General features: G+C 54.6%; 2 protein-coding genes across 2 annotated transcripts; one reads left to right on the forward strand and one right to left on the reverse strand.

Moving 5' to 3' along the window:
• The first annotated feature begins 7,197 nt into the window (after positions 1-7,197).
• On the forward strand, positions 7,198-10,713 carry GAMT (guanidinoacetate N-methyltransferase). Its single transcript, XM_024568932.4, has 6 exons — positions 7,198-7,472; positions 8,395-8,540; positions 8,701-8,764; positions 9,116-9,183; positions 9,322-9,432; positions 9,986-10,713. The coding sequence occupies exons 1-6, from the start codon at positions 7,292-7,294 to the stop codon at positions 10,124-10,126; spliced, it is 711 nt and encodes a 236-aa protein (XP_024424700.2). The 5' UTR covers positions 7,198-7,291; the 3' UTR covers positions 10,127-10,713.
• A 353-nt stretch (positions 10,714-11,066) lies between these two features.
• On the reverse strand, positions 11,067-19,044 carry NDUFS7 (NADH:ubiquinone oxidoreductase core subunit S7). Its single transcript, XM_024569242.3, has 8 exons — positions 18,930-19,044; positions 17,585-17,618; positions 16,640-16,708; positions 15,997-16,114; positions 14,310-14,489; positions 14,190-14,236; positions 13,220-13,308; positions 11,067-11,238 (listed from the first exon to the last, which is right to left on the reverse strand). Exons 1-8 carry the CDS (start codon positions 18,943-18,945, stop codon positions 11,141-11,143), a joined length of 651 nt encoding a protein of 216 aa, XP_024425010.1. The 5' UTR covers positions 18,946-19,044; the 3' UTR covers positions 11,067-11,140.
• Positions 19,045-19,121: the final 77 nt, after the last annotated feature.

Genomic DNA, 19,121 nt, shown 5'->3' on the forward strand with positions numbered 1-19,121 from the left:
AGGCCAGGGTGGGTCCAGCCATCTCAGCATGGAGGAATCTGCCAAGTCTGGAGATGTCTAGGGAATTAGTCAGATTTGGGGATTTCCAGGGAATCAAAAGAGGCAGCCTGGGAGAGCAGAAGGGACATGGTTCTGGAACTCTAGACCCAGCCCTGGTCCAGTTGTATTTGGGTGCTCTGTAACCCCTAGAAAGTTACTTAACCTTTTTGTGCCTCTCTTTCCCCACCTGTAAAATGGGATGGTGATGATAATAACAGCTGCCTTTTAAGTTGTTCAAACAGCTAAATGACCAGTGTGTAGTATTTACCCATTAGCATGTCTGTTGGTGACACTTCTGGACTAAAGGGTCACCTAAGTGAACATTCAATGATCACATGTTCCCAAGGATTCCTCTGCAGTGGGGACAGTGCTCGCACATGGCCAAAGTCCCGCAGACTCCATGACCAGGCTCGTGGAAGTAGAGTTGCCAGATAAAACACAAGAGGCCCAGTTACATTTGAATTACAGGTATACAAAGAGTAATTTTTGTAGTGTAAGTACATCCCAGGCCATATTTGAAACATATTTACATTAAAGTAACCTCCATGTATCTGAAATTCACACATACCCAGGAGTGCTATATTTTTATTAGTGAAATTGGGAGACCCAATATGGGGAGATCACAGACGGAAATGGGGTCCCAGAGCCAGACTGAGGGGAGGCCTAGGGGTGGGTAGCTGCCTCTCTCTGAGCCTCAGTATCTTCCCAGCTGAAAGGAGATGGTCAGAAGACCCAACACACAGGTGAGGGGGTGTGCGGTAAGCTCAAAGTGAGGGTCAGCTCTTTTAACTACTTCAAAGAGCGGAAAACGTAAGACAGACCAACAGGTCACGTCCCCTGGGGTCTTCCCTGTGAACTCATGAGATTTTGGGGCTACCTCAGTTTTCCCATCTGTGAGGTGCCACTGATTAGATCCCCAGCCTTAATTTCCCTCCTGGGAAGGACTCTGGGCTATGCCCATCTTGCAGTCAAGGAGACAGAGGCAAGGAGAGGGCACGCCCAGGGAGGCATGACTCTCAGACCTGGGCAGGTGAGGCCAGGCAGGTGGGCAAAGCCCTAGCAGCCAGGGGCGGGGACAAAGCCACTTCCTGTTTCTCCACATTCTGGAAAGCCCCTGGCGTTCCTGATCAACGGGAGCACCTCCCTCCTGGCCACTCCCGGGCCTGGGTCCCTCACCACTTCTCCTTTCCACACCCACTTCCCCTCGCTGCCTCCCCTACCCAGGCCGGTGGCTCCATTCCTGCTCTTGCTCTTCCTGCTCCTCCTTCTCCTCCCTTATTTCCCATCCCTGCTCTTCTGCCCCTCTCTTCTCTCCCTCTCTAACCTCAATCAAGTCCTTCCCATGGTGCAGAAGAGGAGACTGAGACAACAGCAACAGGGTCAGCCCAGGTCACACGAGCCATTCCCTTACCCCTGGCCTCACTGTCCCAGTCACTCTCCTTCTTTCCCTCCCCCGCCCCTCCTTTCCATGTCTGTCAGTTTGTCCAAACCTCTACCTCTGTCTCTGGTTAGCCACCCTCCCCTTCCTTTATCTTGGTCCACCTGCTACTTGCCCTGAGGTGTCCTCAGGTAGTTCTGGCTGGCTGGTTGCAGCTCCCTTGGTACCGTCCTGACCTGGCCTGAGGCCCAAGCAGGATTCTGCTAGGCCTGGCCAACTCTCTGAGCCAGGACAACTTCAGGGAACATCGAACCTGTCCAACGGGTTTGAGATCTGCCCCAGACAGGCCTTCCTGCCTCTGGCTGAGGCTAAGACACTCAAGCTGCTGGAGATTAAACGTGACACCTAACAGAGTACCCCCAGGCTGGGTGAGGGCTGGGCCCTGAGGGTGGGATGATGGCAGGAAAGAGAAGGAAGATCAGCTGTCCACCAGTCAAGCCCAGAGGGAAAGGACTGTTAGGAACAGGGAGTTATGGGGGGAAGAAGCATCAGGAAGCAGGGCAGTGGGACTGGGGAGGAGGTGGTGGGAATCATGGGGCTCCCAGAGAACTAGGGCAGAGCATTTATCCTGGAGGCAGTAGGGAGTTATGGAAGGTGATAGAACAATGGAGTGGTATGGTCAGTGTGGAGCTGGAGGTCACTGGATCTGCCCAATGGGCTGGACAGGGTTGTGTCAAGGGGCCACATCTCTGAAGCTCATCTGGTGGCAAGACCGAGGCCATGGAGGTTGATCTGCTGCCAGAAGCCAAGAAAAGGAGTCAGACTTTGGGTTTCTTTCTATCAAGGGCCCATTGTGAGTCAGGATGGAACTGGGGAAGGGATGAGGACCCTCAGGGTGCCCCCTCATCCCAACCCCGTGCCAGAGACTTGGCTTGGCTTTCTCCCTCAGTGGTGGGGAGTTATTGGGAGACTCAGAGTACCAGGGGAGATGCAGCTAGGGTGGGTTGTGTGTGGGGGTACAGGTGACCACAGGAGGAGGTGGGCCAAAACGTGGGGGAGGCCACATACCCATCTGAGAAGCATTTACTGTACACCTTTTGGGGCCAGGACCCAGGGACACAGTGGAGAACAGAGCCTACCGCAGGATGCTCCCGGGCCACAAGGAGTGGGACATCTCCACAGGACAAGGCACTGATGTGTCTGTCCTTCCTGGACCTTCCACTGATGTCTTGACTGGTCTATATAAATGACTACCAGGTGAGGGTCTGAGAAGGGGAATGCAGCCTCCACCCTCCCCCAGGCTGTATCCCCCTCCCCCTTGAGAACTGATGTCACCTGTGCTGGGACTTCCTGAACCTTCACCTTGGATCTGCCCTGCCCCACAGGGAAGTTCCAAAGCAGCCAACTGGGTGACTCATGTCAGGTCCCAGGGCTGTGGAGGAAGCCAGACTCCCCAGCCCATTAGGGCATCCCCATCACAATCTGCAGAGCAAAGGCCAGAGTCTGGGTTTCAACAGGGGAGAAGCCGGCGGCGAGAACTGGAGTTGGTCCAGAGTGTTTTTCCTCCCCTGTGGGTCATCTCTGTGTCCCAGGGCTGCAAGTATGACCAGCAGAGTGGAGCTTCAGCATCAGAGCACCAGGGTTCAAATCCTGGCTCTGCCACCTAGTAGCTGTGTGACCCCAGGCAAGTTACTTAACTTCTCTTTTTCCCACCTACAAAATGGGGACGATTATAGTAACTCCCTTGGAGGGTTTTGTGAGAATTTGGTGAGGACCAGTATGTGTTAAGTGTTTGGAGTGGAGCTTGGGATGTGGTGAGGAGTTTATGGCAAAATGTTTAAAAAGACATATTAAGAGCAGCAGGATGCATAACAGCCAAGAAATGCAAACACCCAAATATACCTCAGCAGATGGACAGAAAAGCACAACGTGCCCACCCACACCGTGGAATATTACTTGGCCATGAAGAGGAGCAAAGCACTGACACCCGCTACAACGTGCGTGAACCTTGAAAACATGAAGCTCAGTGAGAGAAGCCAGACACAAAAGGCCACACAGGGTGTGATTCCATGTATGTGACAAGTCCAGAACAGGCACAGCCACAGAGACAGACAGTGGGCTAGTGTTTGTCAGGAGCTGGGGAGGGGACTTGGGATGATGACTGCTAATGGGGGTGGGGTTTCTTCTTTAGGGTGATGGAATGTTCTAGAAGTAGAGGGAGGTGGTGGCTGCACAACATTGGGAACGTACTAAAGGGCACTGAACTGTACACTTTAAAATGACTAATTGTATGTGAATTTCACACACACACAAAGATAATCAGCCCTGGCCATTAAAGGAGTGACATGTCGAAGCTGGTTCCTCCTCACGTGTCATACTAAAGTTGTAGACCTGCTGATGTTCAAGGTCGGGCCCTGGCTCTGATCAGCAGGCCCCTGACTATGATCAGCTGTGTGGACGGCAGGGACCCTTGTTCTGACAGAATGAGAAAGGCACCTCACCTCTGGGGTCTTGCCCTCAAAACCCATTACCTCGTCTAACGAACCCTAAGACGAACAACAGACAAACCCCAGCTGAGGGACTTTCTAGAAGCTATCGAAGCAGTCCTCATGACTGTCCAGATCATCAAAAACAAGGCAAGTCTGAGACACCATCACGGCCCAGAGAGGCCTCAGGTGACACAGCAAAGAAATGTCAGGTGGGGTCCTGAGGCAGAAATGGGATGTTAGGGAAGACTGAAGAAAACTGAGAACACCGGGGACTCCGGGTAATAATAACAATGTACTGATGGCAATGTCCACAGCAACATGAGATGTTAACAGCGCAAAGGCTGTGCCCGGTATTTCTCCATATTTTTTTACAACTTTTCTGTAAATCTAAAACTAGGCCTATTTTATTTGTATTTTGTCTTTTTATCCTCACCCAAGGACATTTATTGCTTTTAGAGAAAGAGGAAGGGATAGAGTGAAACATTGACATGAGAAACACCAATTGGCTGCCTCCCCTGTGCACCTGGACCAGGGATTGGACCTGTAACCTAGGTATGTGCCCTGTCTGGGAATCGAATGCTCAACCGTTTGGTTATGGGATGATGCCCCAACCAACTGAGCCACACTGGCCAGGGCAAAACTAAGCCTATTTTAAAAAATAATCAAATCATAGGGCCTAACGCATGTCCTCCCACCCGGTTATTGATCTCCTCCAGTGTGCTGTGCTTCATGGAGGTGAAGTCCCCCCAGGCCAGCCACCTGCAGCTCCCATCTCCCAAAGCCCCTGCATGTGTCTTACCCCTCATATTGGTTAGAATCTTTTGGTTGCAACTCACAGAAACTGAAACTGACATTTTTTTTAATGGGAATTTTTTGTTCATGGAACTGAAAAGTCCAGGGATAGATGTAACTCGGGTTTTTTTTCCCCCCTCAGCATGGCTGACATTTTGGATCAGATGGTTCTCTGTGTTGAGCAGCACCCCTGGCCCCCACCCACACAATGCCAGGAGAACCCCCCCAGTCATGATAACCATAAATGTCCCCAGACATCACCCAGTGTTCCCTGGTGGGTAGAATTGCCCCTGTTTGAGACATATTGGTCCAGCTGGTTTCTGGCTCAACTAGAGCCAGGACCTTCAAACAGTGCCTCAAAGATTTATCCCCCTCTCCATCTCTTGGCTCTGTCATCCTCTGTCTTGGCTTTTACCTCAATAGTCTCACTTTTTGTGGGGGCAAAGATGGTGCCAACAGCTCCAGGCCAAATATCCCCATCAGCTTAGCAGCCTCAGCAGGTCAGCACTTCTTCCCCAAGAGAGGCAGCAAAAGTTCAAGGGAAAGTTCTGATTGGCCCAATCCTGGTCACATGTCCTTGTTCAATCAATTGTTGTGACAAGGCAGTGGAAAGCCCTGATTGGCCCTAAGGTGGGGCTCACATGGTTATATGGAGTTAGCCAATGGAGTGAGGACCCTATGATGTCAGCCAGCGGTGAATGCAGTCAGCCAGTAGGGTGACAAGGTGTTGTGGAGCATAGGACCCAACTGGGTTGAGCGTGGATTCTGGACCCGTAGAAATTGAGATCATGAATGTGACTTGTTTTAGTGGCTACATTTGGGTGACGTGTGACATAGCAAGTGCTAATGAATACGGCCTCCTTCTCCTGTCTCAGACAGGCATTCCAGGGCATCCCTTGAGTTGTGTGGCATTTAGCAAGTGCCACCTGTTTACACAAGATGCACAAGGAAGCATCCTGGGCCACGTCCCTCGGGCAGCCCAAGGATGCAGGGAGACAGGCCAGCAAAGTGTCCATCACACTGCCCGTGACAGTAGATGGTGGTGGGGAAACCAGACTGAATGAACTTGTATGAGGTGAAAAGCAGCAAAGACCAACCCAGGTGTCTAATGGCATCTACTCATCCTGCCCCCTCCTGAGAGTCTCATGAAATCAGTGACATCACATCCAAACTGCATGAGACCCCAATATGCGTTCAGGATTTATCCAGCAGTTACTTTCTTTGCATCAAGACCATCAGACAGACAATAGAGCCACGCAGAAATAAATACCTTCAGCTAATGAAGTGCCAAGGAGAAGTGCTCTGAGACAAAACAGCCTTGCGGGCCTCCCAGAGGAGGTATAGGCTGAAGCATGAAGCCCACGCTGGATCAGGAGAAAGGAGAAGCTGTCCAGTGTAAGGGAAGGGCATGTACAGAGGCCCAGGGGCAGGAGGGACACAGGAGCTCTGCAGGTTACCACTCTGCAGGGTGGACAGGGGTGGGGCGAGGAGTCTGGAGCTCGGTCAGTCAGGGCTGTGAGAGATGGACACAGAGGTGCAGGGAAGAGACTGAACTCGAGAGCCATTTAAGAGGCTGCCTGGGTTCCACACCTGTGACCTCGGTGTCTCTGAGCCTCAGTTTCCCCCACATGTGCAATGGAGTGTTCAGGGCTCGTGGGGGGGTGGCCCCATGTGTAGCGAGTTGGAAAAGGGAAGTCACATTACAGAGCCTGGAGGCCAATGCTTGTGGGTATGTCCCTGGCAGGCAGACAGAGGATGCAGCTGGCTCCAAGGGGCTGCCCTGGCAGGGACAAGGTCTCAATCCCATGTCGCTGCAGGGCTGCCCTATCTGACTTCCTGGGTGTGAGGGACAGCAAACTGCTGGAATAGCATTTTGGTACCCAAAACTGCAGGCCTCTGCACGATGAGTCCCGCTATTAGGATCCTGGGTTCTCAGGAGGTCCCCAGCTTAGGGGGATGTGAAGTGAATTCCTCAAGGAGGACAGGCAGCTGGGCATGTGGTCCAAGCAAGGGCTATCAGGGTTCTAGTCCTTTATCCTCACCCTTCCGCCCCCGTGGCCATGAGACTGCTGGCTGTGCCTCTTGGAGCCTCAGTTTCCCCATCTGTGAAATTAGGACAATAATGAGGACATCCCCAACCCACTGCACCAACTCTGAAGACTGAATGGTTTTTTTAAATACCTAAGGCACTTCCAATAGCGCCAGGAAAATCATAAGATCCTCTCACCCCAACAAGGAAGAGGGGCCTTCTGAAGCAGTGACAGATGAGAAAACTGAGGCAGGAGAGTGAAGAGGAGAGGCTCTGGACCCCCGAGGGCTCCCTGCTGCTGTGTTCCTTTCACAGAGGAGGTGCTGGAGGCTCAGCAAGGCGGGGGAGTGGGCCGGCGTCCTGACCCACGTGGGGCTGTCTTCTCCTTGGAGGCCACTAGGGGCCACTCGAACCACTGCGCAGTCTGCTCTGGCCGGTCCTCCTCACGTCATGCCCTCGGCAACGCCCCCGCCTGTCCAGGTCACACACCACGGCCCAGAAGGCCCTGCCAGAACCAACCCTCCTCCTCAGGACCTGAGTCGGCGGTGCCAGTCAGCCCGCAAGATGAGCGCCCCCGTCGCAACCCCCATCTTCGTGCCTGGTGAGAACTGCAGGCCTGCGTGGCTGGCAGCGCCCGCGTCCTACGACGCATCAGACACGCAACTGCAGATCCTGGGCAAGCCCGTGATGGAGCGTTGGGAGACTCCCTACATGCATGCGCTGGCGGCCGCCGCCACCTCCAGAGGTAACTCCGTGCCCAGCCCAAGTGTAGCCCTCAGGGGAGACCAGACCTGGTACCAGCCTGCTCTCAGGTAGATGTGTACTCGAGTCTCTCTGTGCCTCTTTCCTCGCCTGGAAAATGCGGCTGCTGGGGTGGGGGTCGGAGGCCGGGGGTAGGGGGGGTGGCAGGGAAATAAAAGGAGTTCTGCAGGCACGGGGCGTGCACATAGTAGGCACCCTGTAAGTACCGGAAACTTCCTCTCCAGGGTAAATGGGTCCTCAGCTACAGGACCTTGGGTGGGACTCAGCCGCCTGAGCGCAGGGACTGGGTGGCAGCAGGTGGTGGGTACTACCCAGGCACACGTGAGGAGAACCTGCACGGGGACATTCTACCCGCCCTAGCTAAGAATAACTCTGGGAAAGCTGAGGCTTGGAGACAGCTGTGGCCTGGTGACTCTGTGCTCTGGTGTCAGAGCCCTAGAGGTGCTCAGGTCCCAAGGGGCTGTGTGTGGCCCTTAGGCCTCCATCTGTGGTGCAGTGAGTACTCCCCCAGATTGTTCCAGGCCCCAGCCTGGAATCCTGGTCCTCCCTTTCTCTTCTCTTGTGAACTTCATGGAGGAGAGGGTGGGAGGGGGAGAGAAATGTAACCAAGAGATAAGCTGCACCGGCGGCATGCCACCAGTGCTGCCAGTGTACATAGCCAGAACCAGGCTCGAAGTCCAGAGTCTGATCACCCACCCCCCTCCCCCGGCCCAAAATCTGCCCTGTGGCCTTGCTGGCAGGCCATCCCTTTTTGGCTGCTGGCCAGGGCCCATGCTGTTCCCTCTCAGGGCCACTGTAACCCTGTGCCCACTGTGCCCTCCTGTCCTAATTTCTCTGTGCCAAGGCGCTGCCCCTGCGCCTCCTCCTCCAGGTAGCTTCCCAGCCCCGGCCTTTTGTGTGTCCAGGGGGCCGGGTCCTGGAGGTGGGCTTCGGCATGGCCATCGCAGCCACCAAGGTGCAGGAAGCCGCCATCGACGAGCACTGGGTCATTGAGTGTAATGACGGCGTCTTCCAGCGGCTGCAGGACTGGGCTCAGCAGCAGCCACACAAGGTGCCACCTCTGCCCACAGGCACCCCCAGCCTACTCCTAGTGGTCTCAGGCACGGGGGCGGGGGGCTGTCCTTATGTGGAAGTTCCTCTGCCTCCTCCTTACAGTGAAGTCCTGGGGACTCCTCTGACCTCGGTCTTCTCTTTTTTTCCCCTGCCCCAAGGTGGTTCCTTTGAAAGGCCTGTGGGAAGAGGTGGCACCCACCCTGCCAGATGGTCACTTTGATGGTGAGGAGGGCTCTGGGCACTGGGTGATGGGAACCTCTGTCTTGAGTCTCCGCCTCACTTGTAGAGGGGCCTTCTAAAGAACACATGTGTGGACATGTCGCTGGGGCAACAGAGCCTGGGCTGGGGGTGGGGGTGGCACAGACACGAGACAAAGCCTGGCACTCAGTGGGAGGGCGATGATACCTAAAAGGGAAAGGCTGAATTGCACGATACCCAGAAGTGGCAGCCTAGTGAACTTGGGGTTCAGCAGCTGGGGTTCCTAGGTCATGTTTGAATTCCACCTCTGTGTGTAGCACTGTGTTGGTATGGCTGCCGCTGGCCCTGACCATGTGGCTTCTGCCCTCATTGCAGGGATCCTGTACGACACTTACCCGCTGTCCGAGGAAACCTGGCACACGCACCAGTTCAACTTCATCAGGGTAGGACCTCACAGAGGAATGGGGTCTGCAGGCCCCTGCAAGAGGGGTCAGCTGGGGGGAGGCATCTACCACCCACAAACAGGGTACCCCTCTTTTCACTTCGTTCTCGGATCTTCCTGACCTCTGATGCCCTCCTAGGCCCACGCTTTTCGTCTGCTGAAGACGGGGGGCATCCTCACCTACTGCAACCTTACCTCCTGGGGGGAGCTGATGAAGTCCAAGTACTCCAACATCACTACCATGTTTGAGGTGCAGCAGCTAAAGCTCCCTGGGCATACCCCTCTCCCTCTTACCCCAGGCAATTTGGGGAGGTAGCTGTAGTTACCTGTGACCTGGGAGGGTCCCTTGCCTCCAGGCTGCTCTCTTGGGTAGATTGTGCCCTCATGTGTGGAAACCGGGCAAGGTCCCTCCCCAGTGCCCTTGGGACACAGGGACTCAGCCTAAGCTCCCCACCTGGCTGACAGGCCCCATATCCCTCACTGGGCCCCCCTCCACCCAGAGTGCACGTGCTAGTTCAGCCAAGCTTGTCTCAGGGCCTTTGACCAAGCTCTTCCCTCTGCCTGCAAGGACAAGCAGTTGGGCAGCTATGACAGCCAGGAAGCTGCTGCCCGAGTTTAGACACCTGGGGATCACTACTCATGTTATCTCAGCAGTTCGACCGGGGTGGGGGCTGCTGCAGTCCCTGCGGGCCTTGGCACTAGCAATGCTGCATGAGGAAGGGTAGGCACCGGGTATGTGTGTGTTTGTACACGCACCATGAGGCCCCACAGCCTGCTCGTGACGTGGCGCTTCCCTGTCACAGGAGACGCAGGTGCCGGCGCTACTGGAGGCGGGCTTCCAGCGGGAAAATATCCACACGCAGGTGATGGAGCTGGTCCCACCTGCCGACTGCCGCTACTATGCCTTCCCACAGATGATCACACCCCTGGTCACCAAGCACTAAGTCTGGTGGCCCCAGACTCAGTCACCTATTCCCTGCGCCGCCCCCCCCCCCCCCCAGCAGTGCCTTTGTGACCAGGAGCTCAGGCTCCAGCCTTACAGCCCAGGTTCCAGTTGAGGCAGCACCAGCTGTGTGACCCTGGCCACCTTCCCTAACCTCTGCAAGGGGACTAGCACCAGCCTCCTTCCAGGCTCAGGGGGACAAAATAAATGCTGACTCTAGGCTGGCCGATCAGCAGCCCGATGCACAAGTGCACTCTCACTTACTCCTCCTGTCCCTCCAGAAAAAGAAATCTGTTAAACGAACCTTCAGGGAGCCAGTGGGCAAGCTCTCAGCTCCCCTGTGTAGCCTCTGAACCCCATCCAGTCCATGGGAGACACCACCAATCAATCACCTATGGCTCCTCCCCCCAGCCAGCCAGGACAGCTGCCCCTCCTTCCCTGTGGTTGGCAGCTAGGGTCCAAGGGTGTAGAGAACTAGGTCAGGACTGCAGGGAATATAGCAGCTCCAGGCCCAGGTCCTAGGGCTACTGAAAAGGGTCTCTGGCCCCATCTCATCAGAATGAACCACAAAATAAAGCAAAACCTTTACATCTGGACTCTCACAAGACCCTCAGCTACCAGAGTACAGTGTCACTTGCTGTCTTGTTTCCTCTGACTCAACACCCCCTTCAGTCCCTGGGCAGAGACAGCCAGCCCTCACCTGGATCTAGGGGATGATCTGGCTCCCCTCCTTCACAGTGGTGGGGCCTGGAGGAGACCAAGTGCAGGCCCCTAAGAGGGGCTGGTAGGGACTGCCTCCAGGGCCTCAGCATCTCTGAGGACTGACCCTGCCCAAGGCAGCACTCGCTCATCCACACCAGGCACAGGGGGTGCTCTCTGCCCTGTGGGCGCCCCCCTACCTCCCAGGGCCCCTGCCCATACACCACAGGGCAGGCACTGGACCAGGTGGGTTTCTTGGGTTTATTGGCCATCTCTTGAGGTGATGAAGAGGACACAGAGCGGTAGTCAGGTGGCACTACCTGCGGTACCAGATCCTGAGTCTCTTCTCCCGCTTGATCTTCTTCTGCAACTGCAGGATGCCATAGAGCAGGGCCTCGGCGGTGGGCGGGCAGCCTAGGGGCAGGATCTCACCTCAGTGTCTCTGTCCATGGGGCAGGGCCCCACAGCCCTGGCTCAGCCAGGAGCCTTTGACCAGTGAATGGATTCTGGGCCCTGCTGGGGCCCCACCCCTCCCAATGCTGTCTGGCAAAGGGCAAGTGAACCAGAAGGAACATCAAATGGCTGGCTGGGGGCAACAACTACAGGTAAAGAGGAGCAGGAAAGGCCTGGGCCACCCAGGGCCCTGGGAAGAGTGACCCAGGAGCTGCAGGTGGGCTGAGGGCGGGCTGGCCACATCCAGGCCGCTTCCCAGGGCGGGGAGGGCTCAGATGGGCCCCCACCCCAGCATTCCATAAATGCACTGAAGGGGCTGGGCAGTTTGGCCCACCACGGGAAATAGCCGGCAAGGTAGGCAGGGCAGGAAGGCCCACAGACTGAGAAGGGAAACCTCAGAGAAACAGTCCTCACAGTCCCTGTCCCTGATGTCTCAGGGGAAATAAGTAGAGGGACACATTGCCACCTGGAGGACTTGCCAGGACCTGACAGGCCTGCCACCTCAGGTGGCCAGATAAAGAACTGTCATGGTCATTTACTTCCAGCTGACTGGAGTGCTCAGTAGCTACAATATGATCACAGCGGGCCATCTGATAGATGGGGAAACTGAGGCTCAGAGAGGAGACTTACCTGAGGTCATGTGTTAAACAAGCAGTAACCGACCAAGAGTCTGGCTCTTGGTCAAGGTTAACAAGCCTGCAGGGTGGACCACTATGCATCTTTTAAAGCCCCACCCACTGTGCCCTCTGCTACCCAATAGGAGGGGCTGGACAGGTCTGTGTCAGGCTCTGTTTCCCCGACCCTGCCAGGGCCTGGCCCAGGTACTAAGGCTTCTTTACGACCCAGTGTTGCCCAATCGAGGCCCAGGCCTAGAAAAAACACTCAATAAATATTTGTAGAATGCGAAACAAATCAACTCCATTTTCCAATGAGCTCTAATCCAACATGGAAACCTGTTTCTCTGCCTTTGGGAGATGCCAGCACATGCCAGCACGTGCCCAGGAGGCCACTCCCACTGATCATCCAGATGAGGAGGCATGTGAGTCCCACTGGGCGGCCAGACAAAGATTGCCCAGGTACATGAAAACTTAAGACAAATCACTGATACTTTTTTTAGTGTAAGTATATCCTGAATATCATGCGACATACTTATAATGAGAAAGATATTACTCATTGTTTTTCTGACATTCAGATTTAACTGGGCGCCCTGCATTTTTATTTGCTGAATCTGGCCACCCTGGTGATCTTGGGTCCAAGCCGGGGGCGGGGAGAGGGAGGGGGAGCCGCAGGGTCTCATAACCCATTGTGAGGGCAAGAGCTCACGGACTCTGTTCATGTCCTCCAGGACCTGTTTTCTGTTTCCCAACAGCATTTCTTTGATTCTGTTTCTATTAGGTGGAATCATATAAAACTAGAGCTTAAAAATGACCAAGTACCAGCAACTCCATACCTAACCCCTCAACCCAACAGCTCAGCCTAACCCCCTGATGTTGGCCTCAACCAGCATCTGAATGAAATCGGGGAGCCCGTGAAGGGACAACAAAAGGAAAGGCTGGGGTGTTACCTTTCTTAGACCCAAATCTGTTCATTCTTTTTTTTTTTTAATTCTCACCTGAGGACATGCTCATTGATTTTAGAGAGAGGGGAAGGGACAGAGAGATGGAGAGAAACATTGATGTGAGAGAGAAACATCAATCGCTTGCCTCTTGCATGTGCTCTGACTGGGGACCAAACCCTCAACCTAAGCATGTGCCCTGACCAGGAATCAAACCCACAACCTTTTGGTTTACAGGATGACACTCCAACCAACTGAGCCACACTGGCCAGGACCTGCTCATTCTTAGAAAAGGGAGAACCCACTGTGTCTGCAGGAGCGTGGGAACTCCTTTGTGGGAATGAACCTGAAGGCCTGCTTGCCCAGAGACGTGGGCAGGGGACTTACCTGGAACGTAGATGTCCACAGGCACGATGCGGTCACAGCCCCTCACGACGGAGTATGAGTAGTGGTAGTAACCTCCTCCGTTGGCGCAGCTGGAGGGGAAGCAGTGCTATGAGGGCCCCTCTGGTCACTGGCCCTGTTCCCTCCTCTGGGCCCTGCCCCTAACCCACAGCCACCTTCAACTGCAAGCAGGTGCCCAGGGTGCCAAAGGACTAGAAGGGGACATAAAGTCACGGGGAATGCAACAGTCACCTGGGGCCAGGTAGAACAAGGCTAATCGATAGACCCTGAAAACATGCTCGGTGAGAAGCCAGACACTACAGGCCACACACACAGTGTGTGATTCCATTTATATGAAACGTCCAGAAGAGGCACAAGACAGGAAATGGGTTCATGGTTGCCAGGGGCTGGGGGTGAGGGTAGGAGTGACTGCAGATGAGCGGGGATGGGGCTCATTGTTGGGGTGATGGAATGATCTGGAACTACACAAAGAGGATGGTTTTACATGTTGTGAATGCAATAAAGCCCATGGAATTGCACACTTTAAAAGTGCAAACTTTCTGCTATATGGGTTCTATCTCAACAAAAAAAAATTAAGTGATTAAACGGGTTTCGATGATGTGGGGAAACAACTGCAAGTTAAAAAGGCAAGGAGAATGTAAACTGTCGACAGAGGGAGACGTCACTTGTGTTCATAAAGCAAACGGACAGAAGTCAGACGGGCTGCTGGGCTGCGGGAGCGATGACAACCCACAGTAGGGGGCGTTCTGCGGACGGTGAGCACACACAGCAGAGCGTCAGAGTCACTGTCTTGCTCTCTGCAGCTGTGGGATTCCACTGAGTGTAAGTTACACCTCCATGACCATGCTCAGACACAAGCCCAGATAAAAGACGAGGGAGAAACATGCCACTGTGTCACAGGTGTCTCATCACTGGAGCCAGCTCGTGGCCCCCGGCCCCACCTGACACTCACCTGCCCATTGACACGACATAGCGAGGCTCTGGCATCTGGTCATAGACCTGGAAGAGATGACAGGGTCTACGTGCGGCTCCAGCCTGGGCAGCGAGTGGGCGGGGCCAGAGCCAGGCCTACCTTGCGGAGCGCGGGGGCCATCTTGTTGGTGAGTGTCCCGGCCACGATCATGACATCTGACTGGCGTGGGCTGGCTCGGAAGACCACGCCAAAACGGTCCATGTCGTAGCGGGGTGCTGCCATATGCATCATCTCCACAGCACAGCAGGCCAGACCGAAGGTCATGGGCCACAGGGAGCTCTGAGGGGGCCAGGGTGGTCAGCCGTGAGTGGACAGCTGTCCCATTGTGTTTTAAAAAACTAGGCAATTTCACATAGAAAAATCTAGATTTCTAACCCTTCTTGAAGAACAACACATCAGCCATTCCCTGCCCCAACCCCACACAGAAACCACATGACCAGGGCTGCCCAATGGGAAGGTAAAGTGAGGTAGGCCTATGGGTCAACACTTGCCAGTAGCCACATTACCAAAGGAAAAAAAAGTTAAAAAAGACAAACACATAAAATTAGTTTTAATAGTACCACTGATAGTACAGGCCTAACACTGAGGATCTTGTTCTGGACACCTCCTGGTGTCCAAGAACTCCAATGCCAATTCCTCCAGGAAGCCCTCCAGGATGGCCTCAGCTGCCCTCTGACTACTTTATCTGTTTGGTGCCTGATTACCCCACAGCTAGGGTCCTCAGCCAGACCTTTCTCTGATACTCTGCATCTAATCTGGGACCAGAAGAAGACCCCACGTCCCCACTGATGAGCTAGTGCGGTGACAGCGCAAGGGCTGCCCACCGTGGCAAGACCACCTGACTGACTGGCACCCTAGCTGGCTCACTCTGACCTCATCTCTGGGTGTTCAGAGTCATAAACAAGGCTGCAGAGGACATCGTCATCCTGGAGCTGCCCAGGGGCCCTGGTAGGGCGCTCACTGAGGGGTGGTGGCACAAAGACACACAAAAGACTGAGCCAGCGTGCGACCATCAATGGGAGATTGTCAAAGTGGCGTGTCCCAACCCAGCACAGCTCGGGTACTGAAAGGAGCCCCTGTCTTGGGACACAGGACACGTGTCCAGTGGGAGACACGCCAGGCACATGACTTAACAGTGAATACAAGACAAAAGCTGTTTCGTGGCTGACGCTGGGGGCAGGGCAGGCTTTTAAGATTTTGCCAGAAAGGAGTTACTGCCTCCGGCAGACAACACTTTTCTAGTTAACAGGTCACTTTTAGCCCAGACTGGTGTGGTTCAGTGGATTGGGGGTCGTCCTGCCAACCAAACAGTCACTGGTTCAATTCTGGTCAGGGCACATGACTGGGTTTCAGGCCAGGTCCCCAGGTGGGCACATGTGAGAAGCAGCTGAAAACACATCAATGCTTCTCTCCCTTTTCCTTTCCCTCTCTCTAAAAATAAATAAATCAAATCTTTTAAAAAGTAAATAAAAATGAAAAGGTTACTTTTCCAATAAGAGAAAAAAGAGGTAGTAACAGAAAACAGAACTACAGAAGGGAGGTGGGCCACCTTCACTAAGGCCTGAGGGAGAGACAAGAGGGTGGGACAGAGACATGGAGGGGATGTCAGGGCCAGGAGCTGGAAGTGTGGGGGTGCAGAGGATGAGTCCTCACACAATCATGAGCCTCTGGGGAAGTCCAGTCGGCTCCCTGAACTACGGGGGCAGGTGAGCATGTGTGCTGCCCACGTGCACGTGTGCAAGCGTGCAGCTGAGGCTGGAGAGATGGAGAAGGGCTGGGGGCTCACCCGGCGGGCCCAGTTGATGAGGTCGTCCAGCTTGGTCACCACATACTCGCCCCGGCTGCTGGGAAGTGAGCTGGGTTTGGGGACCACGGCTCCGGGCTTGGCCACTGCGGGCTGTGTGCTGGGCATGGAACATGGCAGAAGGTGTTAGTCAAGCAGGAATCCCAGGAGATGAGTGCTGGCCACTCCCACAGCCTCTACCCCGGGGCCTAACATGGAGCAGCCCGTCAGAGCACAGGACAAAGTTGTGGTCACTGCTAGTCCTGAAGGCAGTGCTGGGCAGAGCCTCGAGTCAGGGATTGCCTAGGGGCTGCAGAGTCCCAGCACCCAGGCCTGGGTCTGCTGAACAAAGAAATGAAAGACCGCATGGACACTCGTCATCCTGCCTTGCTGTGGCCCCAGAAGACCCAGTCTTCTTGGGAACTCAGTTTCTCCATATGGAAAACAGGGGCCAGCTGACACACTCTTTAGCGAAGGCCCTTTGGTTTGCAGACGTGCAACCACCGGCTTACACGCACAAGAGGGGCTGGGCACGGACTGCATAGTCCTGCTGGGTGTAGGAGGCCCCTGGAGACACCACGGGTGCTGCTGTGCTGGGGGAGGGGCTGCTTCAGGGCATGTGGGCTATCGGGAGGGCTGGCCTCACCTGCTTGGACCATCAGCAGCCAAACTGGCATGGACACATCGTATCTGAACAGCTGAACCCACACTGGAGCTGCAGAGACAGAGCACACATGAGGAGCAGACCGGGATGCCTGGAGATGCCATTACAGGGGCCACCCTGGAGCAGGCAAGGGCAAACTGCAAGCCCGGCCCTCTGTCTATTTTTGTAAATAAAGTTTTATTGACACACAACCACACCAATGTGTTTCTGTACTGTCTGCAACTGTTTTCATAAAAGCATAGCTGAAGAGTCTCGACAGAGACCATCTGGTCTGCACAATTGAAAACATTTACCATCTGGCTCTTCAGGGAAAAAGTCTGCCGCCCCCTGGGCCATAAAGTGCCTGGTTTTCATATTACATTTCTCTCACTTTTCCTTTGTTTTATAGTGAATATGTATTTTATCCCTAGAAAAATGTCCAAATCCATGCCTGCCTCAAAGCCCCCTGACTCCTCCACATTAGGAAGACTCTCTCCTTAGATCTGCCACGTCCCAGGTCCCACGGTGCTGAGGGTTCCATTTCTGGGATCTGTCCTCGAAGAGGGACCTGTCCTGAGGAGGCCTGCATGGGGCTGCCATCTGAGCAAATGCACTGATTGTTTTCTGGCAACAGGTAAAGAGTGAGTCCCGACGGCACAAGAACAGGTGGACAAGGGTCTAAAACCAGGCTCTGCCCCAACACAGATTGTCTGCACTGAGGGTCCTGATTACCACCTGCTGGACAGTAGACTGCCAGCCCCGGTGCTGCCTCTGACTCACTGTGTGACCTTCAGCAGGCAGGGCTAGTTTGTACTGGCTCAAGTCCTTCCCAGCTCTGAGGTACTCTGATCCCATCCCCTCTCCAACCCCCACCCCCCAGTCTGACCCCTTCCTGAAAGAGCCTCTGGATGGGTGGCCAAGGCCAGGGCCAAAGACACAGGCACTCACCACAGAGCGAGGATCGGGCGGAGCAGTCCGGGAGCTGCAGAGAACCACAGGGTGCGGGCCGTGAGTTTCAGACAGCACCAGAGGCCACAAACTCTGACGCCTAGGTCAGCCAGGTCTTTCCCGCTCAGGCCCCCTGCCTCATGCACCCTCCCTCTACCCTCGGCCTATCTAAGTTCTACTTTAACAAATGTTTGGTAAAGAGGCGTCTTTCAGAATATGAACCAGATAGTGCCACTCCCCTGCTTAAAACCGCACAGCCCCTGGAAAAAAGCCAGGCTCCACGCCAGGGCCGCCTTCCCTTTCTCACAGGTGTCAGTGTTGCTCCTGCTTCAGCACCTCCCCACATGCTGTTTTGTCTGCCAGGAGCAACCTGCTCCACATGTGCACATGGCCAGCCCTTCTCAGGGGGCAGGTTTCAGCTCTAACTGCGTCTACAGCAGCCCCCAGGCTCTCTCAATCCTGTCACCCTGTTCCATGGTCACCTACGTGTATTTGTGTGGTGCCTGCCTCCCCAGCAATAATGCTAGGGCCTCCTAGGGTAACCCCAGTGTCCCTTCAGCCTTGGTTGTAGGTGATGAGTATGTGTTGAGTAAACAAACCCACAGAAACAAGCATGGAAGACGGGCTAACTGCCCAACCTTAGGCTCCTGTTTGAGTTGCTCCTCTCTGAGCCTCAGTTTCCCCACCTAAAAATTTAGGGCTCTGCAGAAGCGCACAGCTCAGTAGATCCGTGAACTTCCACAGGAAATAAAAATACCCTCTTTGTTGTCACCATCTTACTGAAAATTGGTCTTTCTTCCAATTCTGAACGTCATCAACAAACCACAGGACCCGCGGTTTTTACCAAAAGAAATTACAGACATTCCCAATGGCGTCACAAGGGTTGCAAACATGTCCACCCATCCTTCAAAACCATAGCAATCGGGCTTGGTGCTGGATCTCGAGCGCTAATAAGCAAGCACCTGAATGAGGAACTCGCCAACGCGGATTCAAGACAAAACCTAACAACTATCTCCAGGTAACTGCTTTCCTTTGCAACCCTGTGGATTTCATCCTGTGCGTTTAATCACTAATTTCAAGACGAAGGTCCCGGGAGCAGGCCAAGTTAGGACGCCTGTTGTGTAAGGGATGTCACCTTCCCTCCGGGCCTCAGTTTCCCTGTCGGTTTGTGGATTCCCAGGGCGGCAATCCACAAATCGCTTCTCTCTCGGAAACTACCAGGGCAGCAGAGCCTTGACCCCCTCCGGGCCCCGCCCCGGAGCCCTCCAGAGGCTGGCGGGCCTGTGTCGCTACCTCGACCTCAGTTTCCCCGAGAACTGTGACCCTGACGCCCCTACTCGCTCACCCGCCAGCGCCGCCATCTTGGCCTCGGCCTTCAGATAACCTTTGCGGTCCGTCAGCTTTAGCGGTCCGAGTCCTAAGGATCTTCACCGAAAGTGGTTCGGCTGGTGAGCGGAAGCCGGAACCTAAGCCCAGAACGTTCCGCCTTTGTGGACGTCCCCAATGGGCAATCCCGACGCCCCGCGAGAAATAAAAG

This window comes from Desmodus rotundus, chromosome 9, assembly GCF_022682495.2.
Source record: "Desmodus rotundus isolate HL8 chromosome 9, HLdesRot8A.1, whole genome shotgun sequence".
NCBI lineage: Eukaryota > Metazoa > Chordata > Mammalia > Chiroptera > Phyllostomidae > Desmodus > Desmodus rotundus.

Excerpts from the sequence above, each read along its gene's own strand:
- NDUFS7 (XM_024569242.3), bottom strand. Across the intron at positions 16,709-17,584 it reads CGCCCGATCCTCGCTCTGTG|CTCCAGTGTGGGTTCAGCTG; the intron begins GTGAGTGCCTGT and ends CTGTCTCTGCAG. Across the intron at positions 14,237-14,309 it reads TGGCCCCCGCGCTCCGCAAG|GTCTATGACCAGATGCCAGA; the intron begins GTAGGCCTGGCT and ends CATCTCTTCCAG.
- GAMT (XM_024568932.4), top strand. The coding sequence starts at position 7,292 with ATGAGCGCCCCCGTCGCAACCCCCATCTTCGTGCCTGGTGAGAACTGC. Across the intron at positions 8,541-8,700 it reads CTCAGCAGCAGCCACACAAG|GTGGTTCCTTTGAAAGGCCT; the intron begins GTGCCACCTCTG and ends CCCTGCCCCAAG. Across the intron at positions 8,765-9,115 it reads GCCAGATGGTCACTTTGATG|GGATCCTGTACGACACTTAC; the intron begins GTGAGGAGGGCT and ends CCCTCATTGCAG.